The 22,963-nt window shown below is 36.9% G+C and overlaps 30 protein-coding genes and 4 non-coding genes across 35 annotated transcripts. All coding sequences in view use genetic code 11, as the record gives it.

The window, feature by feature from the left end:
- Positions 1-1,183: 1,183 nt before the first annotated feature.
- GN06_pgt146 lies at positions 1,184-1,257 on the top strand. Its single transcript has one exon. It is a non-coding gene; the product is annotated as a tRNA-Ile (tRNA).
- A 174-nt stretch (positions 1,258-1,431) lies between these two features.
- rpl23 (ribosomal protein L23) lies at positions 1,432-1,713 on the top strand. The gene has a single exon. It carries the CDS (start codon positions 1,432-1,434, stop codon positions 1,711-1,713), a length of 282 nt encoding a protein of 93 aa, YP_009034139.1.
- A 6-nt stretch (positions 1,714-1,719) lies between these two features.
- On the top strand, positions 1,720-3,216 carry rpl2 (ribosomal protein L2). Its single transcript has 2 exons — positions 1,720-2,122; positions 2,786-3,216. The coding sequence occupies exons 1-2, from the start codon at positions 1,720-1,722 to the stop codon at positions 3,214-3,216; spliced, it is 834 nt and encodes a 277-aa protein (YP_009034138.1).
- Positions 3,217-3,271: 55 nt separating this feature from the next.
- GN06_pgt145 lies at positions 3,272-3,346 on the bottom strand. The gene has a single exon. It is a non-coding gene; the product is annotated as a tRNA-His (tRNA).
- A 131-nt stretch (positions 3,347-3,477) lies between these two features.
- On the top strand, positions 3,478-3,759 carry rps19 (ribosomal protein S19). Its single transcript has one exon. It carries the CDS (start codon positions 3,478-3,480, stop codon positions 3,757-3,759), a length of 282 nt encoding a protein of 93 aa, YP_009034137.1.
- Positions 3,760-3,828: 69 nt separating this feature from the next.
- rpl22 (ribosomal protein L22) lies at positions 3,829-4,278 on the top strand. The gene has a single exon. The coding sequence runs from the start codon at positions 3,829-3,831 to the stop codon at positions 4,276-4,278; it is 450 nt and encodes a 149-aa protein (YP_009034136.1).
- A 54-nt stretch (positions 4,279-4,332) lies between these two features.
- On the top strand, positions 4,333-5,052 carry rps3 (ribosomal protein S3). Its single transcript has one exon. It carries the CDS (start codon positions 4,333-4,335, stop codon positions 5,050-5,052), a length of 720 nt encoding a protein of 239 aa, YP_009034135.1.
- A 145-nt stretch (positions 5,053-5,197) lies between these two features.
- rpl16 (ribosomal protein L16) lies at positions 5,198-6,635 on the top strand. Its single transcript has 2 exons — positions 5,198-5,206; positions 6,234-6,635. The coding sequence occupies exons 1-2, from the start codon at positions 5,198-5,200 to the stop codon at positions 6,633-6,635; spliced, it is 411 nt and encodes a 136-aa protein (YP_009034134.1).
- An 87-nt stretch (positions 6,636-6,722) lies between these two features.
- rpl14 (ribosomal protein L14) lies at positions 6,723-7,094 on the top strand. The gene has a single exon. It carries the CDS (start codon positions 6,723-6,725, stop codon positions 7,092-7,094), a length of 372 nt encoding a protein of 123 aa, YP_009034133.1.
- A 139-nt stretch (positions 7,095-7,233) lies between these two features.
- rps8 (ribosomal protein S8) lies at positions 7,234-7,644 on the top strand. Its single transcript has one exon. It carries the CDS (start codon positions 7,234-7,236, stop codon positions 7,642-7,644), a length of 411 nt encoding a protein of 136 aa, YP_009034132.1.
- Positions 7,645-7,723: 79 nt separating this feature from the next.
- On the top strand, positions 7,724-8,047 carry infA (translation initiation factor 1). Its single transcript has one exon. It carries the CDS (start codon positions 7,724-7,726, stop codon positions 8,045-8,047), a length of 324 nt encoding a protein of 107 aa, YP_009034131.1.
- Positions 8,048-8,157: 110 nt separating this feature from the next.
- rpl36 (ribosomal protein L36) lies at positions 8,158-8,271 on the top strand. The gene has a single exon. The coding sequence runs from the start codon at positions 8,158-8,160 to the stop codon at positions 8,269-8,271; it is 114 nt and encodes a 37-aa protein (YP_009034130.1).
- Positions 8,272-8,444: 173 nt separating this feature from the next.
- rps11 (ribosomal protein S11) lies at positions 8,445-8,876 on the top strand. Its single transcript has one exon. It carries the CDS (start codon positions 8,445-8,447, stop codon positions 8,874-8,876), a length of 432 nt encoding a protein of 143 aa, YP_009034129.1.
- Positions 8,877-8,939: 63 nt separating this feature from the next.
- On the top strand, positions 8,940-9,953 carry rpoA (RNA polymerase alpha subunit). Its single transcript has one exon. It carries the CDS (start codon positions 8,940-8,942, stop codon positions 9,951-9,953), a length of 1,014 nt encoding a protein of 337 aa, YP_009034128.1.
- A 219-nt stretch (positions 9,954-10,172) lies between these two features.
- On the bottom strand, positions 10,173-11,403 carry petD (cytochrome b6/f complex subunit IV). The gene is made up of 2 exons: positions 11,396-11,403; positions 10,173-10,647 (listed from the first exon to the last, which is right to left on the bottom strand). The coding sequence occupies exons 1-2, from the start codon at positions 11,401-11,403 to the stop codon at positions 10,173-10,175; spliced, it is 483 nt and encodes a 160-aa protein (YP_009034127.1).
- A 191-nt stretch (positions 11,404-11,594) lies between these two features.
- On the bottom strand, positions 11,595-13,055 carry petB (cytochrome b6). Its single transcript has 2 exons — positions 13,050-13,055; positions 11,595-12,236 (listed from the first exon to the last, which is right to left on the bottom strand). The coding sequence occupies exons 1-2, from the start codon at positions 13,053-13,055 to the stop codon at positions 11,595-11,597; spliced, it is 648 nt and encodes a 215-aa protein (YP_009034126.1).
- Positions 13,056-13,184: 129 nt separating this feature from the next.
- On the bottom strand, positions 13,185-13,406 carry psbH (photosystem II protein H). The gene has a single exon. The coding sequence runs from the start codon at positions 13,404-13,406 to the stop codon at positions 13,185-13,187; it is 222 nt and encodes a 73-aa protein (YP_009034125.1).
- Positions 13,407-13,509: 103 nt separating this feature from the next.
- Positions 13,510-13,641, top strand: psbN (photosystem II protein N). The gene has a single exon. It carries the CDS (start codon positions 13,510-13,512, stop codon positions 13,639-13,641), a length of 132 nt encoding a protein of 43 aa, YP_009034124.1.
- A 48-nt stretch (positions 13,642-13,689) lies between these two features.
- Positions 13,690-13,797, bottom strand: psbT (photosystem II protein T). Its single transcript has one exon. It carries the CDS (start codon positions 13,795-13,797, stop codon positions 13,690-13,692), a length of 108 nt encoding a protein of 35 aa, YP_009034123.1.
- Positions 13,798-13,990: 193 nt separating this feature from the next.
- Positions 13,991-15,517, bottom strand: psbB (photosystem II 47 kDa protein). The gene has a single exon. It carries the CDS (start codon positions 15,515-15,517, stop codon positions 13,991-13,993), a length of 1,527 nt encoding a protein of 508 aa, YP_009034122.1.
- Positions 15,518-16,028: 511 nt separating this feature from the next.
- On the top strand, positions 16,029-16,679 carry clpP (ATP-dependent Clp protease proteolytic subunit). The gene has a single exon. It carries the CDS (start codon positions 16,029-16,031, stop codon positions 16,677-16,679), a length of 651 nt encoding a protein of 216 aa, YP_009034121.1.
- Positions 16,680-16,813: 134 nt separating this feature from the next.
- rps12 (ribosomal protein S12) lies at positions 16,814-16,927 on the top strand (one part of a trans-spliced gene, as the record gives it; the record has 2 gene entries for this part). Coding sequences YP_009034120.1 and YP_009034076.1 both cover positions 16,814-16,927 — 114 coding nt within the window.
- A 697-nt stretch (positions 16,928-17,624) lies between these two features.
- rpl20 (ribosomal protein L20) lies at positions 17,625-17,984 on the top strand. The gene has a single exon. The coding sequence runs from the start codon at positions 17,625-17,627 to the stop codon at positions 17,982-17,984; it is 360 nt and encodes a 119-aa protein (YP_009034119.1).
- Positions 17,985-18,140: 156 nt separating this feature from the next.
- On the bottom strand, positions 18,141-18,632 carry rps18 (ribosomal protein S18). Its single transcript has one exon. The coding sequence runs from the start codon at positions 18,630-18,632 to the stop codon at positions 18,141-18,143; it is 492 nt and encodes a 163-aa protein (YP_009034118.1).
- A 330-nt stretch (positions 18,633-18,962) lies between these two features.
- On the bottom strand, positions 18,963-19,163 carry rpl33 (ribosomal protein L33). The gene has a single exon. The coding sequence runs from the start codon at positions 19,161-19,163 to the stop codon at positions 18,963-18,965; it is 201 nt and encodes a 66-aa protein (YP_009034117.1).
- Positions 19,164-19,588: 425 nt separating this feature from the next.
- Positions 19,589-19,723, bottom strand: GN06_pgp048 (photosystem I subunit IX). Its single transcript has one exon. It carries the CDS (start codon positions 19,721-19,723, stop codon positions 19,589-19,591), a length of 135 nt encoding a protein of 44 aa, YP_009034116.1.
- A 318-nt stretch (positions 19,724-20,041) lies between these two features.
- Positions 20,042-20,116, top strand: GN06_pgt144. The gene has a single exon. It is a non-coding gene; the product is annotated as a tRNA-Pro (tRNA).
- A 126-nt stretch (positions 20,117-20,242) lies between these two features.
- On the top strand, positions 20,243-20,316 carry GN06_pgt143. The gene has a single exon. It is a non-coding gene; the product is annotated as a tRNA-Trp (tRNA).
- Positions 20,317-20,432: 116 nt separating this feature from the next.
- Positions 20,433-20,546, bottom strand: petG (cytochrome b6/f complex subunit V). The gene has a single exon. It carries the CDS (start codon positions 20,544-20,546, stop codon positions 20,433-20,435), a length of 114 nt encoding a protein of 37 aa, YP_009034115.1.
- A 172-nt stretch (positions 20,547-20,718) lies between these two features.
- On the bottom strand, positions 20,719-20,814 carry petL (cytochrome b6/f complex subunit VI). The gene has a single exon. The coding sequence runs from the start codon at positions 20,812-20,814 to the stop codon at positions 20,719-20,721; it is 96 nt and encodes a 31-aa protein (YP_009034114.1).
- Positions 20,815-22,088: 1,274 nt separating this feature from the next.
- Positions 22,089-22,340, top strand: psbE (photosystem II protein V). The gene has a single exon. The coding sequence runs from the start codon at positions 22,089-22,091 to the stop codon at positions 22,338-22,340; it is 252 nt and encodes an 83-aa protein (YP_009034113.1).
- Positions 22,341-22,350: 10 nt separating this feature from the next.
- psbF (photosystem II protein VI) lies at positions 22,351-22,470 on the top strand. The gene has a single exon. The coding sequence runs from the start codon at positions 22,351-22,353 to the stop codon at positions 22,468-22,470; it is 120 nt and encodes a 39-aa protein (YP_009034112.1).
- A 22-nt stretch (positions 22,471-22,492) lies between these two features.
- Positions 22,493-22,609, top strand: psbL (photosystem II protein L). The gene has a single exon. The coding sequence runs from the start codon at positions 22,493-22,495 to the stop codon at positions 22,607-22,609; it is 117 nt and encodes a 38-aa protein (YP_009034111.1).
- A 126-nt stretch (positions 22,610-22,735) lies between these two features.
- Positions 22,736-22,858, top strand: psbJ (photosystem II protein J). The gene has a single exon. The coding sequence runs from the start codon at positions 22,736-22,738 to the stop codon at positions 22,856-22,858; it is 123 nt and encodes a 40-aa protein (YP_009034110.1).
- The last annotated feature ends 105 nt before the right edge of the window (positions 22,859-22,963 follow it).

The following is a 22,963-nucleotide window of genomic DNA, read 5'->3' as shown; positions in this document are numbered from 1 at the left end:
CGATCCCAATACCGTGAAAGAGAAACTTCCCAGATCCAGGGAAGCTTATCATAAAGGGCTTCGACAAGGGGTTTTATTCGTTCTTTGAGCAAAAAGATAAAGATCGGATAGATTCGAACCGCAATTGCAAAGGTAATCACTACTATGCCAGCCCAAATCATGATCTTCACCAACTTGGATTTGGTTCTCTCGCGAAAATCGCGAGTTGCAGAGATGAGAACCATGAAAAGCAAGATCCCGAATAAGAAAACAGAAACCGAGGAAACCACAAGAGTGAAGACTAGTAGAGTCTCGTCTTTTGTCATTCTTTGCTCCTTTTTCACTCAATGATTCATTCGAATTTCCCGACCAAAAATTCTATATGTCTATTCATAGGGCCTCGTTGCTAAGTGCTACAAGATCTAGTGCACTGGAACTCGTGGTNCAAAAATTCTATATGTCTATTCATAGGGCCTCGTTGCTAAGTGCTACAAGATCTAGTGCACTGGAACTCGTGGTTATGGACCCGAATCCTTTAGTATGGAACATTGTCTTTTCCAAGTAAAAACCCCCAGTATATGAAAGAATGAAAAGGTGCTTTCGTTCTTTTCTTGTGGAATAAGAAGCCCTCGTACCTTAATGAAAGGAAAATAGGAATTTTTCATTAGGTATTTGACCAAATAGGATCGTCCAGTTCCTATAGAACCTATCACTAAAATACCCGATAGGGCTAAGCGGAACGAAAAGGATTTTCCCTGAGATGGTAAATGAAAACGATTAGCCCCATACGAGGTTTGGGAATAAGTGATGAGCAAGGAATATACGTCTTTCTGCTAAAGAGGATCTATTCTGCTAAAGAGGATCTATTAAACTCATAATTCATTAGATCCTTGTTATCAATGTCAACTAGGTATCATAAGTAAACGGATCCCGGTTGTTCAATCCTTTGATAACCAAGGTCATTCTTTGCTAAAGAGAAATGATCACTATGAGTCAGACTCAATAGAATTGGATCCATTCCAAATAGCGAGAATTAGGATTCTGGATCCCTCTCAATCTCTCTTTCAATTCGAGGATCCAGAGAGGTGTTTTCATAGTCATCTCCGAATATTTGCCATCTCCGAATATTTTCGATTTCATTTTTCTATGATATGTCTTTCTATATGAAAATTGGTTATTTACGATGTACGATGATCCCTGTTAAGCATCCATGGCTGAATGGTTAAAGCGCCCAACTCATAATTGGTAAATTTGCGGGTTCAATTCCTGCTGGATGCACGCGAACCGGAACGTTCCATAAGTCTATTGGAACTGGCTCTCTATCCATGGAATCTCATCCATCATCCATACATAACGAATTGGTATGGTATATTCATACCATAACATAAGAACAATAAGAACTCGAATTCTTATCGATACTGGAACTCAGAGCATAGGAGGGAAAGTCGATTTATGGATGGAATCAAATACGCAGTATTTACAGAAAAAAGTCTTCGTTTATTGGGAAAGAATCAATATACTTTTAATGTCGAATCGGGATTCACTAAGACAGAAATAAAGCATTGGGTCGAACTCTTCTTTGGTGTTAAGGTAGTAGCTGTGAATAGCCATCGACTACCCGGAAAGGGTAGAAGAATGGGCCCTATTCTAGGACATACAATGCATTACAGACGTATGATCATTACCCTTCAACCGGGTTATTCTATTCCACTTCTAGATAGAGAAAAAAACTAAAGGAGAATACTTAATAATACGGCGAAACATTTATACAAAACACCTATCCCGAGCACACGCAAGGGAACCATAGATAGGCAAGTGAAATCCAATCCACGAAATAATTTGATCCATGGACGGCACCGTTGTGGTAAAGGTCGTAATTCCAGAGGAATCATTACCGCAAGGCATAGAGGGGGAGGTCATAAGCGCCTATACCGTAAAATCGATTTTCGACGGAATCAAAAAGACATATCTGGTAGAATCGTAACCATAGAATACGACCCTAATCGAAATGCGTACATTTGTCTCATACACTATGGGGATGGTGAGAAGGGATATATTTTACATCCCAGAGGGGCTATAATTGGAGATACTATTGTTTCTGGTACAAAAGTTCCTATATCAATGGGAAATGCCCTACCTTTGAGTGCGGTTTGAACTATTGATTTACGTAATTGGAAGTAACCAATTAGGTTTACGACGAAACCTAGAAATCGATCACTGATCCAATTTGACTACCTCTACGGGATAGACCTCAACAGAAAACTGTTGAGTAACGGCAGCAAGTGATTGAGTTCAGTAGTTCCTCATAGAAAATTATTGACTCTAGAGATATGGTAATATGGAGAAGACAAAATTGTTTGAAGCACGCACAGAACCGGAAGCGCCCCTTGTTTCAAAGAGAGGAGGACGGGTTATTCACATTTAATTTGATGGTCAGAGGCGAATTGAAAGCTAAGCAGTGGTAATTAAGACCCCCGGGGGAAAATAGGGATGTCTCCTACGTTACCCATAATATGTAGAAGTATCGACGTAATTTCATAGAGTCATTCGATCTGAATGCTACATGAAGAACATAAGCCAGATGACGGAACGCGGAGACCTAGGATGTAGAAGATCATAACATGAGCGATTCGGCAGATTTGGATTCCTTTCCTATATATCCACTCATGTGGTACTTCATCATACGATTCATATAAGATCCATCTGTCTAGAGATCGTCATATACATCTAGAAAGCCGTATGCTTTGGAAGAAGCTTGTACAGTTTGGGAAGGGGTTTTTTGAGAGAAAAGAAGAATCTACTTCAACCGATATGCCCTTAGGCACGGCCATACATAACATAGAAATCACACGTGGAAGGGGTGGGCAATTAGCTAGAGCAGCAGGTGCTGTAGCGAAACTGATTGCAAAAGAAGGTAAATCGGCCACTTTAAGATTACCATCTGGGGAGGTCCGTTTGGTATCCCAAAACTGCTTAGCAACAGTCGGACAAGTGGGTAATGTTGGGGTGAACCAAAAAAGTTTGGGTAGAGCCGGGTCTAAGTGTTGGCTAGGTAAACGCCCCGTAGTAAGAGGGGTAGTTATGAACCCTGTGGACCACCCCCATGGGGGCGGTGAAGGGAAAGCCCCCATTGGTAGAAAAAAACCCACAACCCCTTGGGGTTATCCTGCGCTTGGAAGAAGAACTAGGAAAAGGAAAAAATATAGTGATAGTTTTATTCTTCGTCGCCGTAAGTAAATACGTAACTAGGAATATGGAAAATTGCATTTTTGGAATTTGCAATAATGGGATGGGCGAACGACGGGAATTGAACCCGCGCATGGTGGATTCACAATCCACTGCCTTGATCCACTTGGCTACATCCGCCCCTTATCCAGCTAAAGGATTTTCTCTTTTTTCCATTCATCATTATTCTATTTATTCTGACCTCCATACTTCGATCGAGATATTGGACATCGAATGCCACTCTTTAAAATGGAAAAAAAGGAGTAATCAGCTGTGACACGAAAAAAAACGAATCCTTTTGTAGCTCATCATTTATTGGCAAAAATAGAAAAGGTCAATATGAAGGAGGAGAAAGAAACAATAGTAACGTGGTCCCGGGCATCTAGCATTCTACCCGCAATGGTTGGCCATACAATCGCGATTCATAATGGAAAGGAACATATACCTATTTACATAACAAATCCTATGGTAGGTCGCAAATTGGGGGAATTCGTACCAACTCGGCATTTCACGAGTTATGAAAGTGCAAGAAAGGATACTAAATCTCGTCGTTAACTGAATTCAGAATAGAAAGATTCAAAATAAAAAAAAAAAGAAATAGGTAAGCGGGGAATAACCTTATTTATGACAAGTTTCAAACTGGTAAAGTATACCCCTAGGATAAAGAAGAAGAAGAGTGGGCTAAGGAAACTCGCAAGAAAAGTACCAACCGATCGTCTACTTAAGTTCGAACGGGTTTTCAAAGCACAAAAACGCATCCACATGTCCGTTTTCAAAGTACAAAGAGTTCTGGATGAGATTCGTTGGCGTTACTACGAAGAAACTGTTATGATATTGAACCTCATGCCTTATCGAGCATCTTATCCCATCTTAAAGTTGGTTTATTCGGCAGCAGCAAATGCTACTCATTATAGGGATTTCGACAAAGCAAATTTATTCATCACTAAAGCGGAAGTCAGTAGGAGTACTATTATGAATAAATTCAGACCTCGGGCTCGAGGACGTAGTTCTCCCATAAAAAAAACCATGTGTCATATAACAATTGTACTAAATATAGTAAAGAAATCGAAATAATCTTTAGATCCATCTAAGATTTGATTCCCGGTAAAAAAAATAGAATAGAAAAATATGGGACAAAAAATAAATCCACTTGGTTTCAGACTTGGTACAACCCAAAATCACCATTCCTTTTGGTTCGCACAACCAAAAAATTATTCTGAAGGTCTACAGGAAGATAAAAAAATACGGAATTGTATCAAGAACTATATACAAAAGAATAGGAAAAAGGGCTCGAATAGAAAAATAGAAGCAGACTCAAGTTTCGAAGTAATTACACATAATAAAAAAATGGACTCAGGCTCAAGTTCCGAAGTAATTACACATATAGAAATTCAAAAAGAAATCGATACAATCCACGTCATAATCCATATTGGATTCCCCAATTTATTAAAGAAAAAAGGAGCAATCGAAGAATTAGAGAAAGATCTACAAAAAGAAGTTAATTCTGTAAACCAGAGACTTAATATTGGGATCGAAAAAGTGAAAGAACCTTATAGACAACCTAACATTCTTGCAGAATATATAGCTTTCCAATTAAAAAATAGAGTTTCATTCCGAAAGGCAATGAAAAAAGCCATTGAATTAACTAAAAAAACAGATATAAAGGGAGTAAAAGTAAAAATTGCAGGCCGTCTCGCGGGAAAAGAAATTGCGCGTGCCGAATGCATCAAAAAAGGTAGACTTCCCCTCCAAACAATTCGCGCTAAAATTGATTATTGCTGCTATCCAATTCGAACTATCTATGGAGTATTAGGAGTTAAAATTTGGATATTCGTAGACGAAGAATAACCAACCCTGTCTTCCCATTCTGTTCAGTAATAGAATAAAAAATGACAAGAGCCTTATTTTCCCTAAAATCCCTGAAAAAAAGAAGAAATTCTACCTCTTTCTATAAGATTTAATGAAAATTGAGAAATCTTTTAATAAAATTGCTATGCTTAGTGTGTGACTCGTTGGATTAAAAAAAAATAGAATGAACCCTACTATGTAATTATAGAAAATGAACTAATAACCAACCTATTGCTTCGTATTGTCGAGATCCTAACTAAGAAACAGTCACTATATGAATAAATACATCTATCATAAATGAGTAAATCTATCATATACGTGTAGCAACTGCAATTTTTTCTTTAAAAAAAATAGGATTCTAAGTTGTGAAGCAAAACTAAAGGGGATGTAGATAAAAGGAAGGATGATAGAAAGAAGGAAGAGAAATAAGAAAGATATAGGATTCCAATATGTATGGTCTATGAATTACATCATAAAAAGCAATGTGATAAAGCATCAATATAATAAAAATAACAGAGAATTCGAAATCGTAATTTGATTGAAACAAGAAATACAAATTTCAAGGAATAACAAAGAGCGTCCCGAGTTAATAAAACTGAGAAATTGACTCGGAAAGAAATTTTTTGGAAGCTCCATTGCGAGATTCAAACCTAACCATTAAAGGAGAAGCAGTGGGAACGACAGAACCTATGACTGGATAGGATTTTCTTGAAAAGAATCCCAATACTTCATTGGGTGGGATGGCGGAACAAACCAAAAAAATTGTCTTATTTGATAAGGTTATGAATTAACAAATAAGACAGGAAAGAGTAAATATTCGCCCGCGAAATTTTTATTGAATTAGAATACTTTACCGCGATTCAATAAGAGTAAAATAAAAAAAGGAGATTAAAAAAAAATAGAATTACATTAAATATAGAATATAGATAAATAAACATACACATCTAGATATATTCTAGATCCTCTTTCTTGACTATATATTTTAGTATTTTAATAAATTCAATATTAAAAACCCTAACCTTTCCTATTAATGTGTATCTATCCGTAATATTTTAGAATATTGTGGAATTAGAGAAATTTGCACACTTTCTCATTTGATTCGCGAGGAGCTGGATGAGAAGAAACTCTCATGTCCAGTTTTGCAGTAGAGATGGAACTAAGAGAGAACCATCGACTATAACCCCAAAAGAACCAGATTTCGTAAACAACATAGAGGAAGAATGAAGGGAAAATCCTACCGAGGCAATTGTATTTGTTTTGGTAGATATGCTCTTCAAGCACTTGAACCCACTTGGATTACGGCGAGGCAGATAGAAGCAGGACGAAGAGCAATGACACGATATGCACGTCGTGGTGGAAAAATCTGGGTACGTATATTTCCCGACAAACCGGTTACAATAAGACCGACCGAAACACGTATGGGTTCGGGAAAGGGATCCCCCGAATATTGGGTAGCCGTTGTTAAACCAGGTCGAATACTTTATGAAATGGGCGGAGTATCCGAAACTGTAGCTAGAGCAGCTATTTCCATAGCTGCCAGCAAAATGCCCATACGAAGTCAATTTCTTCGGTTAGAAATATAAAAAATAAAAAACCAGGTTCTTCTTTCTGGAAAGACAATATTTCTTTCATCCTTTTGCATTGAAATAACAAATTGAAATCAAAATAATATGATTCAACCTCAGACCCTTTTAAATGTAGCAGATAACAGTGGAGCTCGAAAATTGATGTGTATTCGAGTCATAGGAGCTGCTAGTAATCAGCGATATGCTCGTATTGGTGATGTTATTGTTGCTGTAATCAAAGACGCAGTGCCCCAAATGCCTCTAGAAAGATCCGAAGTAATTCGAGCTGTAATTGTACGTACATGTAAAGAGTTCAAATGCGAAGACGGTATAATAATACGCTATGACGACAATGCAGCGGTTATCATTGATCAAAAAGGAAATCCAAAAGGAACTCGCGTTTTTGGCGCGATCGCCGAGGAATTGAGAGAATTGAATTTTACTAAAATAGTTTCATTAGCTCCTGAAGTATTATAAATACTAGTAGACAAGATATAGATCAAATAAAAAATTAGTAGATTGTGTTTCACGTATATGCTTTAGAATCCAAAACGAAAAGAAAAAAGAGAACATGTTGATTATAGAAAAATTAGGAGGAACCTAGAATTAGAGTCTTATGGGCAAGGACACTATTGCTGATTTACTAACCTCTATAAGAAACGCGGACATGAATAAAAAAGGAACTGTTCGGGTAGTATCTACAAATATTACCGAAAACATTGTTAAAATACTTCTACGAGAGGGTTTTATTGAAAGTGTTCGGAAACATCAGGAAAGTAACAGATATTTCTTGGTTTCAACTTTGCGACATCAAAAGAGAAAGACTAGAAAGGGAATATATAGAACTAGAACCTTTTTAAAGCGTATCAGCCGACCTGGCTTACGAATTTATGCCAACTATCAAGGAATTCCTAAGGTTTTGGGCGGAATGGGAATTGCTATTCTTTCTACTTCTCGAGGTATAATGACAGATCGAGAAGCTCGACTAAACAGAATTGGGGGAGAAGTCTTATGTTATATATGGTAATCGCCCCGCCTATTTTTCAAACAAAAATACAACGTTTTTTTATTTTCAAATAAAAAAAGAAAAATAGGAGAAAAAAAATATGACAGAAAAGAAAAATAGGAGAGAAAAAAAAACCCCGAGAGAAGCAAAAATTACTTTCGAGGGTTTAGTTATGGAAGCCCTACCCAACGGAATGTTCCGCGTTCGCCTAGAGAATGACACCATCATCCTGGGCTATATTTCAGGAAAGATCCGGTCTAGTTCTATACGAATACTGATGGGGGATAGGGTCAAAATTGAAGTAAGTCGTTATGATTCAAGCAAGGGGCGTATAATTTATAGACTTCCCCATAAGGATTCGAAGCGTACCGAAGACTCGAAGGATACCGAAGATTTGAAGGATACCAAAGATTCAAAGGGTTAGGTTTTTCTTTTTTTTTCTAGGGTAAAAAATTCAAAGTTCTAAAATTCAAACAAAGAGACTTATTTTTTCCAAAAGAGTAAATTCATAGTTTAAGAAAGGAATACGGAAATATGAAAATAAGAGCTTCTGTTCGTAAAATTTGTACAAAATGTCGACTGATTCGTAGGCGTGGACGAATTAGAGTCATTTGTTCCAATCCGAAGCATAAACAAAGACAGGGGTAATCTTTCGAAAAAAGAACTTGACTTTCTAAAAAGTAAAAAAAAAGTACCCGCGAAAATGTCCAAATTCCAAATAAAAAAATTCAAGTAAAGGATATATTTTACCCTGAAACGGATATCTTTGTATCTTTTTTTCTTTTTGTTATTTCTAACTCATATTTATGAGATAATAAAATATGACAAAAGCTATACCAAAAATTGGTTCACGTAGGAAAGTACGTATTGGTTTGCGTAGGAATGCGCGTTTTAGTTTACGGAAGAGTGCACGTAGAATAACAAAAGGAGTTATTCATGTTCAAGCTAGTTTCAACAATACTATTATAACTGTTACAGATCCGCAAGGTCGGGTGGTTTTCTGGTCCTCCGCGGGTACTTGTGGATTCAAAAGCTCAAGAAAAGCATCACCCTATGCTGGTCAAAGAACAGCTGTAGATGCTATTCGTACAGTGGGTTTGCAACGAGCAGAAGTTATGGTAAAGGGTGCTGGTAGTGGAAGAGATGCCGCATTACGAGCCATTGCTAAAAGTGGTGTACGATTAAGTTGTATACGCGATGTAACACCTATGCCGCATAATGGGTGTCGACCTCCTAAAAAAAGACGTCTGTAAAAGAATTAAACCCCTTTCAAGAGAAATAAACGATTCAATGATCAAATAATAATACTAGTCTATATGGTTCGAGAGGAGGTAGCAGGATCCACTCAAACACTACAGTGGAAGTGTGTTGAATCAAGAGTAGATAGTAAGCGTCTTTATTATGGTCGTTTCATTCTGTCCCCGCTTAGAAAAGGTCAAGCGGATACCGTTGGTATTGCCTTGCGAAGAGCTTTACTTGGAGAAACAGAAGGAACATGTATCACACATGCAAAATTTGGGAGCGTGCCGCACGAATATTCTACAATAGCAGGTATTGAAGAATCGGTACAAGAAATTTTACTAAATTTGAAAGAAATTGTATTGAGAAGTAATCTCTATGGAGTTAGAACCGCATCAATTTGCGTCAAAGGTCCTAGATACATAACTGCCCAAGATATTATCTTACCGCCTTCCGTAGAAATCGTTGATACGGCACAACCTATAGCTAACTTGACAGAACCCACGGATTTCCGTATTGAGTTACGGATCAAGAGAGATCGCGGATATCACACGGAAGTCAGAAAGAACACTCAAGATGGAAGTTATCCTATAGATGCTGTATCCATGCCTGTTCGAAATGTGAATTATAGTATTTTTGCTTGTGGGAATGGAAATGCAAAATATGAGATACTTTTTCTAGAAATATGGACCAATGGAAGTTTAACCCCTAAGGAAGCGCTTTATGAGGCTTCTCGTAATTTGATTGATTTATTTCTTCCTTTTCTTCACACGGAGGAAGAGGGTACTCGTTTCCAAGAAAATAAAAACAGGTTTACTTCCCCCCTTTTAAGCTTTCAAAAAAGATTAACTAATCTAAAGAAAAACAAAAAAAGAATTCCATTGAATTGTATTTTTATTGATCAATTAGAACTGCCTTCTAGAACGTATAATTGTCTCAAAAGGGCCAATATCCATACACTATTGGACCTTTTGAGTAAGACGGAAGAAGATCTGATGAGAATTGACAGTTTTCGTATGCAAGATGGAAAACAGATATGGGACACTCTAGAGAAGCATCTCCCAATGGATTTACCTAAGAATAAGTTCTAGTTTTAAATCCATTGCAATTTTTTCCTCTTCTTCTTTTTCGAGTTAGAATAAAAAGAAAAAAGAAAACAATTTTGCATCTTTGGGACAATCTATATTTTCGCGAAATGGATCATAATAAAATAGATTATAGGTATCTAGGGAAGATTCACTTGGAAGTAACTATTTCCTAGATACCTATGCACGGTACTTCACGATTGAATGAATCAAACTGAAAAATCCCTAAAAAAGACCTAAAGTTAAGGATTTTTCAATGGGTAATGTTGCTCCAATACCTAACCAAAGAGCTACTGCAGTACCGATTAAAAAAACGGTTGTAGCTACTGGGCGACGAAATGGATTTTGGAATTTATTGACATTCTCTAGAAAAGGTACTGTCAATAAGCCCGTCGGCACAGAAACCATTAAGAGAACGCCCAATAACTTATTAGGTACTGTACGGAGTATTTGAAACACGGGAAAGAAGTACCACTCGGGTAATATTTCCAGAGGAGTTGCAAACGGATCCGCCGGTTCACCAATCATTGACGGCTCGAGAACCGCTAAACCTACATTACATGCAATAGTACCTAGAATTACTACTGGAAAAATATATAAAAGATCGTTGGGCCACGCGGGTTCCCCGTAATAATTATGTCCCATCCCTTTAGCTAATTTTGCTCTTAATACAGGATCGTTTAAGTCAGGTTTCTTTGTTATTGGGATAGGTGAATTCTTTAAGATCCAGCCCCCAAAGGAACCGGACATGAGAATTTTTCATCATCCGGCTCGAGCAAGAATGAAAGAAATAAAACCGTAGAAGATCCATAATAGAATAAGGTATATAATGGCTCAATGGCTCTAAGTAAGAAAAGCTTTATCAGATTCTATTTTCCGAAGTTGCACCTACAACTATTCATTGAAAAGAATCCTACTCTTATGGGTAAATGCTCAATATCCAAGTGGGCTTACAAATTTGATCATGATCAATTGCTTTGTGGATTGTCTCGCGTCTCTTGATTAGTTGGTATTTATCCCCCCCAATATTGCAAGTTTCTTACGTCCAAACAAAGTATTTACTTGTTACTAATAAAAAATCAAAAAGTTTAGCCTACGTTCTTCCTTAGATCCCTTCTTTTACTCCGATAGTATTGCAGATCGCAATCGATGCAAAGAAAATGAATGCATTTCCATACTATAATAAAAAGTAAGTGTAATAAATAGAGAATTGGATCATGTCACATGACTTATTCCATTTCTACTCTATGGGATCTTACGGAGCCTCTTCATGGATGACATGGTTGAGGTATGATCATAGAAAATATTCTCCTCAAGTGAACCAGCCTATCCTTACTAGACAGGGGACTTACGTGTTGATTGGATATGGAGACACCTTTGGTCGTGAATTCTAATGTGGCAGATCCAACTCTCTATCTGCATGGCCAAATCAATAATTCAAGTCGCACACTCCCATAATCCGCCTTCTTTTCTTTCGTAAAATTAACTTCAACTATTTGTATTATTTGTATCACAATAGTTCGGAGTTGAAGAGAAGTATCTAAATGACATGTCTTATTTTAGAATAACCCATGTTTGTAGCAATGAAATACCACAACCTACCCGATATGATATATGAGAATTAGAACTCTCTATGAGATGCCTTCCTTATAAAGGGCCCGAAATACCTTGCTTACGTATCATTAGAAAGTGCATTAACATAAATACGGCAGTAAGCAGAGGAAGTACAAAGGTATGTAAACTATAAAAACGAGTCAAAGTGGATTGACCCACACTAGCACTTCCACGTAATAACTCCACTAAAGGTGATCCTATTACCGGAATCGCGTCAGGCACACCTGTCACAATTTTGACTGCCCAATAACCAATTTGATCCCAAGGTAAAGAATAACCAGTTACACCAAACGATGCAGTTAATACAGCTAAAACCACACCAGTGACCCAAGTTAATTCGCGGGGTTTTTTAAACCCACCTGTGAGATACACACGAAATACGTGCAGGATCATCATTAGAACCATCATACTTGCTGACCATCGATGAACTGATCGGATTAACCAACCAAAGTTGGCCTCGGTCATTATGTATTGAACCGAGGAAAAAGCCTCTGTAACGGTTGGGCGATAGTAAAAAGTCATAGCAAAACCGGTAGCAACTTGTACTAGAAAACAAGTAAGTGTAATTCCCCCTAAACAATAAAATATGTTGACATGAGGAGGAACATATTTACTAGTTATATCATCTGCAATTGCCTGAATCTCAAGACGTTCCTCAAACCAATCATATACTTTATTGAGATAGGTAACTAACCCGAACCCCCCTCCGAGAACCGTATATGAGAATTTCATCTCGTACGGCTCAAACAGAAACACACAAATTTTCAACGGATATTAGAAAAAAGGTTCAAAACTTCATCAGCCACTGGGTTGGGTCGATTTGCCTTGAAGATATGAAATAAGAAAAATCCAGAATTTCTTCTTTGTGATGATAATGCCAAAAAATCTCAAGTTGGCTCGTCTATCTTTCTTTCCCAAATGTTGATCATTAGAGGCCTCTTGATTTTTCTCTTCCCTATTTTGGATTTCTTTTTTTTGTGCGTAATGCAGATTTACTCTTGTTTTACTAGATAAATAAATAAAGCAAAAATTGGAGTAGTTTTCTGGTAGAAATTATCTTGTTGCGATCCTATGAATCAGTTCAATTAAAACCTTAGATTCATACTAGAGCCACGATGATTGAGTCTCAAGCTAAACAAAAGGCAAGGGTTCTTCGAATAAGAACCGCTTGATGATCATTTATTGAATCGGTGTAATGACTCGACAAAATCGAGAGAAAAAAAGTTGTTTTTTGGGCAAACAAAATTGGAAGGAAGAAATTTTCTTTTTTTATTTTTATTAAGAACTACTTGAATTTTTTTCAGTCTGGTTGCGAGGTCTGAATAGTTAATATGAATCATAGTTTCATTTTTTTTTCTTGATCCACTCTATCTATTTCGTGTTCCAGATACTAGAATAAATAATATCCGACGAATTAGAATCATCTTGATAGAGATAACAGGTGCTTTCTATGTATTATCAATAGGAGCAAATTCTAACAAGTCACACACTCATATTCCAGAGATACCGAAACCAAAAAATTCCACGGTCGAACTACCAGAATGTCTAGAAATGTAGAGCTTAAAGTAGAAAGGCTCTTTTGGATGGAAAAACTATGACTTCGTAGTTTTCGTTAGTAGAAACCTAATTCATTAAAATTCCGTCCAGTAAAACGGAAGAATTATAAATTTCTAAAATAATAGATAGGAATACCGCGAATAAAGCCATTGCGACCCCCATAAAAGGAGTAGTCCCCCAACCCGGAGCTACTTTCCCATATTCCGAATTCAAGGGTTTCAATAAATTACCTACGCGAGTTTGTCTTGGTCCAGGTCTAGAACTATCTTCAACGGTTTGTGTAGCCATAAATTCCATTTAATGATTTGTGTTGACTTTGTATACTATTCCGTTGTAGTTGTAAATACACGATCTTTTCGTAGATCCATTGTAATCTTGAAATTCTATAAAAATGGAAACAGCAACTTTAGTCGCCATCTCCATATCTGGTTTACTTGTAAGCTTTACTGGGTATGCCTTATATACCGCGTTTGGGCAACCCTCTCAACAATTAAGAGATCCATTCGAAGAACACGGGGACTAATTGAAGTAAGAAGTCTCCCCATCTGGGAGACTTCTTACTTCAATTAAATTATTTCACTTTTTTAGTCGGAACCTTAGGTGGTTCTCGGAAGAAGATAGCGAAAAAAATTATCCCTAAAGTCGAAACTAAAAGGAACGTATAAACCAATGCTTCCATAGATTCGATCGTGGTTTATTTACAATTATAACTTCGATCGTGGTTTATTTACAATTATAACTTCCACACCTATTCATTTGTCATTTGGGATCATTTCCCGTATAAAAAAGGAAAAAGAGTCAAAGAAGGGATGGGAGATGTTTCCCATGTCAAATCAAAAAAGAGAGGTGAAAGATACCAAAGCAATGCGGCCTCAGACTGGCTGTCTCCTCGTAGTTGGATCTCCGACTTTTTGGAATGTTCCAAATTCCACTTGAGCATCCAAGTCTGGATCAATACCAGCAAAAACATCTCGGAACAAGGTTCTAGCCCCATGCCAAATGTGTCCGAAAAAGAAGAGCAAAGCAAAGGTAGCATGACCAAAAGTGAACCAACCCCTTGGACTGCTGCGAAAAACACCATCTGATTTCAAAGTAGCCCGATCTAATTCAAAAATTTCCCCTAATTGGGAACGCCTCGCATATTTTTTTACAGTAGCAGGATCAGAATAACTTACTCCATTAAGTTCGCCACCATAGAACTCCACCGTTACGCCTACTTGTTCAACACTATATTTGGATTCTGCTCTTCTAAAAGGAACGTCCGCTCTCACAATTCCCTCTTCATCTACCAAAACAACCGGAAATGTTTCAAAAAAAGTAGGCATACGGCGTACAAAAAGTTCGCGCCCTTCTTTATCTCTAAAGATAGGATGTCCTAACCATCCAACAGCTATTCCATCCCCATTGTCCATTGAGCCTGCTCTGAATAATCCCCCCTTTGCCGGATTATTACCAATATAATCATAAAAGGCTAATTTTTCGGGAATTTTAGACCAAGCTTCTGATAAACTGAGATTTTCGGCTAACCCATCACTAACTCTTCGATATATTTCTTGCTGAAAGTATCCCTGATCCCACTGATAACGAGTAGGCCCAAACAATTCAATTGGGGTAGTTGCTGACCCATACCACATAGTTCCGGCAACTACGAAAGCTGCAAAAAAAACAGCAGCGATACTACTGGAAAGTACAGTTTCAATATTGCCCATACGTAATCCTTTGTATAGACGTTGAGGTGGACGGACACTAAGATGGAATAGGCCCGCTAATATGCCCAATGTACCCGCAGCAATATGATGAGAAGCTATTCCCCCCGGAACAAAAGGATCAAAACCTTCTGCACCCCACGCCGGATTTACAGCTTGTACTTTTCCAGTTAGTCCATAAGGATCAGACACCCATATCCCAGGACCATACAAACCCGTTACATGAAATGCGCCAAAGCCAAAGCAAGCCACCCCTGCAAGAAATAAATGAATTCCAAAGATCTTGGGCAAATCCAAAGAAGGTTTTCCCGTCCGCTCATCACAGAATATTTCGAGGTCCCAATATACCCAATGCCAGATAGCTGCCAAGAAACACAAGCCAGAAAACACAATATGCGCCCCTGCCACGCCTTCATAACTCCAAATACCCGGATTCGTTACAGTTCCTCCTGAAATACTCCAACCACCCCACGAATTGGTTATTCCTAAACGAGTCATGAAAGGAATGACGAACATACCTTGTCTCCACATTGGATCCAGAACAGGATCAGAGGGATCAAAAACCGCTAATTCGTATAAAGCCATCGAGCCAGCCCAACCAGAAACTAGAGCTGTGTGCATTATATGCACCGAAAGCAATCGACCCGGATCATTCAATACGACAGTATGAACACGATACCAAGGCAAACCCATGGAAATACCCCTTTAGCAAAGAAAAATAGACACGATGTCACTTTATTTTATCGCATTGGCAAAGACTATCCATATCCTATGTACCTAACCCTTCTAGGGGATTCTGTGTCAGAAAGCGTGAATATTTATTTCATTCCATTAAAAATAAGAAGCCAATTCTGTTCGTAAGAAGAAAGAGAAGCAGATCTATTCTATACTCGATAAGTGCCAATATGCAATGGGCAGCTTGGCTTATTTGGAAAAAACGAAGAATAGATCCCTATCTCTTTTTGTTTAGTATTCGAATCACCCATTCTTTTTTCTTTATTCAATCTGTCTTATCCTACTTATATGTATAATCTTTCAATCTATGTATTATTTCAATCTACGTATTAATAGAATCTATAGTATTCATATAGAATAAGAAAAAAAGTGAAAACAATAAACTGCGGATTCTTTCTTTCTCTTCCATTCTTACGTTTCCATATTAAAGTGTAGTTTTCTTACTTAAATTTAATAATATTAATCTAATATGCCCATTGGTGTTCCAAAAGTACCTTACCGGATTCCCGGAGATGAAGAAGCGACTTGGGTTGACTTATACAATGTTATGTATCGAGAAAGGACACTTTTTTTAGGTCAAGAGATTCGTTGCGAGGTCACGAATCATATTACAGGTCTCATGGTATATCTCAGTATAGAAGATGGAATTAGCGATATTTTTTTGTTTATAAACTCCCCCGGCGGGTGGTTAATCTCAGGAATGGCGATTTTTGATACGATGCAAACGGTGACACCAGATATATATACAATATGCCTCGGAATAGCCGCGTCCATGGCGTCCTTCATTCTGCTTGGAGGAGAACCCACCAAGCGTATAGCATTCCCCCACGCGAGGATTATGCTTCACCAACCTGCTAGTGCTTATTATCGGGCAAGAACACCAGAATTTTTACTAGAAGTGGAAGAGTTACACAAAGTTCGCGAAATGATCACAAGGGTTTATGCACTAAGAACAGGCAAGCCTTTTTGGGTTGTATCCGAAGACATGGAAAGGGATGTTTTTATGTCAGCAGACGAAGCCAAAGCTTATGGACTTGTCGATATTGTAGGGGATGAAATGCTTGACGAGCACTGCGATACTGATCCAGTGTGGTTTCCAGAAATGTTTAAGGATTGGTAGTGGCCAGATTTCTTGTAAATTTATTTCAACCCTAAATTCGGGTTTTATGCAATTTAATGGAAATACTTCATAATGATCAATCATTCAGGTTAAGATCGATCTAAACCAATCCATTTTTTCTATATACATACGACATGCCAACGGTTAAACAACTTATTAGAAACGCAAGACAGCCAATACGAAATGCTAGAAAATCGGCCGCGCTTAAGGGATGTCCTCAGCGTCGAGGAACATGTGCTAGGGTGTATGTGCGACTCGTTCGGATCATGGGTTCAAACAAATAAGACAATTTTTGAAGTATCCATGATCGGTACCAATGAATAGGATAGAGCTTCTCTATCCTAGATTTCTACGGTATATGGAATTTCTGGTTTCCTTTGGTGCAAATCCAATCATCTAGATTGGAAATAAGAAGCAATTCCCCCATTGGTAGCAAACGGCTATTCATTAAGCGGAGGAAATAGTAATAAAAAGATAAAGGCTTATGCTCCTTTATCTTAAAAAAACGGACTAAGAGGGTCAGCTACTTAGCCAACTTTCATAATTAAATGCCGTCACTGTATGGATAACTCTTATTGTGAAAAGAGCTATTTACTCTATAATGGATAGGTAGAGCCAAAGAATGTGAACTATACAAGTTCACAATACCCTTTGATGAAATGAAAGAAAGGGCTCCGGTGTATAGAGAGGGCCTCGCCGTTTAAAAGGGAACCATAGAAACGATGGAACCCACTATTTTTTAGTATCGTGCGAAATAACTGAAGGGAGTCGTGCGAAATAACTGAAGGGAGTAGAAGAGAAAATTGTGGTTGGGAAGGTTATAGTAGCAAAAGCCATTGGAACTAATATTTTATATATGGGAATAATTCGTTTTGTTATTAATGGGAAAAAGGATGGCTAAAAGAAGAGAAATCATTAGTTATTCATTAAGGTTAATTTGATTCAATGACCAGAGTTCCGCGAGGATATATAGCTCGGAGACGACGGGCAAAAATGCGTTCATTTGCCTCAAACTTTAGAGGGGCTCATTTAAGACTTAATCGAATGATTACTCAACAGGTAAGAAGAGCGTTTGTTTCCTCTCATCGAGATAGAGTCAGGCAAAAGAGGGATTTTCGGCGTTTGTGGATCAGTCGGATAAACGCAGCAACGCGGATACATAAAGTATTCGATAATTATAGTAAATTAATACACAATCTTTACAAGAAAGAATTGATTCTTAATCGTAAAATCCTTGCACAAGTAGCTGTATTAAATCCAAATAATCTTTACACGATTTCCAATAAAATAAAGATTATCAATTAAAGGGATAAAAAAGTAATATACAGGAATAATTAAAAAAGAATTCCCGGAGAGGTAACTCCGGGAAGATACAATAAATTAAGATTTACTTATAACAAACCCAAGAATCTAAATTGGATTACTTTCTTTATATATAGTCTGGCCCTTTCGAATAAAACATCAACAATCGGAACTTAAGTTCCGATTGTTGTTTCTTAAAGTCTGGTTGGAGTTTCTTAAGTTTCGATTGGAATTGAACTTTTGTGTTAATGGAGGAATATGTCTATTTTTTCTGGGTCTAGGACCTGTAATTATTGAAATTGACTGGGCTTGAAATTGTTTCTCATTCTCATAGTTACGAAATGGTAAGAAAGATAAAATACGAGCCTGTTTTATAGCAAGAGTAATTAATCGTTGTTGTTTCAAGGTTAATCTATTTATTCGTCTCGATAATATTTTTCCTTGTTCACTAATAAATCGATTAATTAAACTCATGTTTCTATAATCAATTCGATCCCCCGGGCCAATCCGAGGACGCCTACGAAAAGGTTGTTTGGGTTTGCGAAAAGGTTGTTTGAATTTACGAAAAGTTTGCTTGGATTTACGAAAAGTTTGCTTGGATTTATGAAAAGTTTGTTTGGATTTATGAAAGGGTTGTTTAGATGTATACATGATTTATTCCTTATTTTAAAATTGAAAAAAAATTGATTTGTTTATTTTATTAATTTTGGATCCAGAAGAAATAGTCTCTCTTTGGTCCATATATTAGATGAATACCCTCGATACATATGAAATAATATGTTTATTTTATTAATTTTGGATCCAGAAGAAATAGTCTCTCTTTGGTCCATATATTAGATGAATACCCTCGATACATATGAAATAATATCTAATGGAAATCAGACAAGTTGATTTGTATTTTGTATTCTATCTATGCTCTATATATTAAATAGGAAGTTCTTATTCTTTTTGATCTTTGGAAAGATCGAACACAAGATGCTCCTATTTCTTTATTTCGGCATGAATCGTATGCTTACGACAATAACGACAAAATTTTCTTAATTCTAATTGTCCGGGTGTATTGTGGCGATTCTTTTGAGTACTATATCTAGAAATCCCTGCCGACTCCTCATTGGCCCCTTTTCGAACACAACTCACACATTGCAAAATAACTCTGATTCTAACATCTTTCCCCTTGGCCATGAACCTCCTTTCCTTTTTGGATTGACTTAACTTAATTCTTCTACTTATTCTTTTATTCCTCTATTTTGAAACCGAAGAGGAAGAAGAAAATCCATTAGAATAAAAATTTTTGGAAATTTTTCAATTAAGTAATAAAAAATAGAGAAATAATTAAGGAATACAATCCTTGTCAAATTAGCAAGGATTTTGAAGCAAAATCCTTTCATTTTAGTAGCCAACCCAGCCTCTTTCTATGCTCTGATTGCTTGGATACTGCTTTTAATTGAATTTCTTTTTTCAAAAATGAGATTTACCAAATTTTTCATGACTCTAAGGTCCAACCCAATCTATCTTTTCTTTCTTTTTCTTTCCTATACTAAAAAGGGATTGAAAAGTGGGAATTTTTTATCATGTCACGAAGAACTCTATTCCTCACATAGCAACAACTAGAATGAAAAAAAGGGGAATGACAAAGCATCTGGAAATAAACGATTAATTTCTATCAATAAACCTGCTAAAGCCCCAAACCATAGAGTACTTAGCACGGGTGCTACAGAGAGATATGTTTTTATATCCCGCATTGAAAATCCTCCTTCCTTATTGGAATACGTATATGATCAGATATTATTGCCCAAGATCATTTGTATTTCTTTTGTTTAGGCGAAATTCCGAACTAAAAACGAAAAAGACAATCCCTTCCTATAGATTACCAAGGAATAGTAATCTTTCTTTTATAGGTGAAATTAGATTGGATTTAGATATATACCATTCCTTGATTATATGAGACCAAAAAGAAGAAATGACACGAGGATTCTCTATAGATAGAAAAAGACAAGAAAATTAGGATGTGGAAAACAAGATAGGAATTGTGTACAATGACATTGTACAACAATTTGGAAAAGGGATGTAGCGCAGCTTGGTAGCGCGTTTGTTTTGGGTACAAAATGTCACAGGTTCAAATCCTGTCATCCCTACCTATTACTTCTTTCTTCTTTATAGGCAGTAGTGAGGAGGTCGATTAAAGCGGGTATAACTTTAATTTGTGGATACTATACGTACGTGAGACACATTAGGAGTAGAAAAGGATTTGATTTTTGAAAGCGCTCTTAGTTCAGTTCGGTAGAACGCGGGTCTCCAAAACCCGATGTCGTAGGTTCAAATCCTACAGAGCGTGATTCCATCTATCTTATGTCGAAGCAGGGCAAAATAACTTAACAAAACAAATTGCAATTCCAATTTGACCTCCTCCAGACCAGAGAGGAGGGCAATCAAAAAAGAAATATTACTCAATCAAAGATCCAACTGATCCCCACGTCTGTATTGCAAATACGCAGTCACGAATAATCCCGCTAAAGTAATAGGAATTAGGCCTAAGACGATTCCAAATAGAAAAACTTCAATCATTTCGATTTGTTCGAGGGGATAAAAAAAAGAGGTACGATTTATCCCTAAATAGTAGTCTAAATTATCCACGAATCTCAATGACCAAGAAAAAAAGAATTGGTAATTAGTGCGTAGAATACCAGGAATCCAAAAGAGAGATTTTTTCTTTTCTGCCTTATTCATTCAATTCATTTCAAATAAGACGTATCTTGTTCAAGCCAATAAATAGAGCTAGGGTTAGAGTTAAAGCAGCCAATAGAAAACCGAAATAACTAGTTATAGTAAGCATGAAAGGGTTAAATTCCATTTTTTTTACTACACTACATATGTTGGTAAAGCACTTACCTAAGTTATGGAAAATTCATAATTCATCGGTTATTTTAGATAATACTAAAAAACAAGATAGAGTGAGATACAGAAGTGTAAAAGAAAATGGATTCATCAGATGGGGCATGAGTCCCTAATTCCGAATCAAGAGATTTGCTGTGTAATCTGTCAATTGAGTAAAGTAATAATATTAAGAACTAGATCAGCTAACCCCAGTGAAAAATAAAGAATTGAATTTGAAAAAGTTCTTTCTATTTTGGTCTTTTTCAATAGGATGATTTAAAAGTTCTTTCTATTTTGGTCTTTTTCAATAGGATGATTTAACCTTCTTTTTGGAGCGAACAGTCAAATATTCCCCTATTCCTTCTTATTTTAATTGATTGTATTCCATATGGAATAAGAGGAGAAGAAAAGCATTCCACGACCCCTCGAGGGTCTCCTAAAAAAAGGAAATCTTTCCTGAATTTACTTTTTTTTAATTCCTTTTTCGAACCCCAATCAAAGTCGATTCGAAGCACTTCTTTTTCCATTACACTATTTCGGAAACCTAAGAACTGGCAAAGTTCCACGCTTGCAGTTTGGTCAAGAAAGTTAGTAAACAAGGCAAGGGTTGATTACGAATCTTGATTCTTCAAAGAATGTTTTCTCTCTTTCATAACAGATTATCTACTATTTGATTTTCTATTTATTAGATATTATATTATGCTAACCAATTAAATTCTTTAAGGGGAAAGGTTGGATTCGAAGAAATTCTTTAAGGGGAAAGGTTGGATTCGAAGGGATAGCTTTCGCATCTACTTCTCTTTGTATTGTGTCAGTATAAGAATATCTTTCCTAAATTCTTTATCCAAACCTGTTGATCATTAACTTAGATTTTCCCAAGATCTTGAGCCCTATTCCGAATTATTCTACTATTCCGATCCGAAGCCGGTGAAAATTAAGTAGGACCCTCAAAATTGAGGTTTTCTATTGATGCCTTGAATACCATATAGCTTACCCTATAGACAAGGAACAAAGAAGAGAAAAAAAGAATTCTGTTTCGAGACCAAGCGAAACAGGATTGCTGTGCCATAGGAAGGATAGCTATACTAATTTGGTATACTCAAAATACACCTTTGGTACAAAATTGACAATCTCACAAGGATGAAATATCAGTAATTTTCTATTTACTGGTTGATCCCATCTTTTACGGAATCAATTCCTTTTTTGAATGTACAAAAATTTGGGGAGCTCAGCATGTCTGGAAGCACGGGAGAACGTTCTTTTGCTGATATTATTACCAGTATTCGATACTGGGTTATTCATAGCATTACTATACCTTCCCTATTCATTGCGGGTTGGTTATTTGTCAGTACGGGTTTAGCTTATGACGTGTTTGGAAGTCCTCGGCCAAACGAGTATTTCACAGAAAGCCGACAAGGAATTCCGTTAATAACCGACCGTTTTGATTCTTTAGAACAACTCGATGAATTTAGTAGATCCTTTTAGGAGGCCCTCAATGACCATAGATCGAACCTATCCTATTTTTACAGTGCGATGGCTGGCTGTTCACGGACTAGCTGTACCTACTGTTTTTTTCTTGGGATCAATATCAGCAATGCAGTTCATCCAACGATAAACCAAATTCCAACTATAGAACTATGACACAATCAAACCCGAATGAACAAAATGTTGAATTGAATCGTACCAGTCTATACTGGGGTTTATTACTCATTTTTGTACTTGCTGTTTTATTTTCCAATTACTTCTTCAATTGAGAGAAAGAAAGAGAGTAGTAAGAATTCTCTTATCCCCATTTGGAAGGATACCATCCTTATAACTATCCATGACTGTTTTTGTCTCTAGCATGACCACTTGATAAAATGTGGAGGAAAGTAGGGGAAATGGCCGATACTACTGGAAGAATTCCTCTTTGGCTGATAGGTACTGTAACCGGTATTGCTGTGATTGGTTTAATAGGTGTTTTCTTTTACGGTTCATATTCTGGATTGGGTTCATCTCTATAGTAATTGGAGGGACCAGGTTGTAAACATGAAAAAATAGGAACTTAGCGGGTCCTTACCCCCTTTTATCTGATTAGAGCGGAAAGGACCCGCGGAATTCTTACTCTT

This window comes from Oryza glaberrima, plastid, assembly GCF_000147395.1.
Source record: "Oryza glaberrima plastid, complete genome".
Taxonomy (NCBI): domain Eukaryota; kingdom Viridiplantae; phylum Streptophyta; class Magnoliopsida; order Poales; family Poaceae; genus Oryza; species Oryza glaberrima.
Note: the sequence above shows the minus strand (reverse complement) of the source record. Positions and strands in the feature narration are given on the sequence as shown.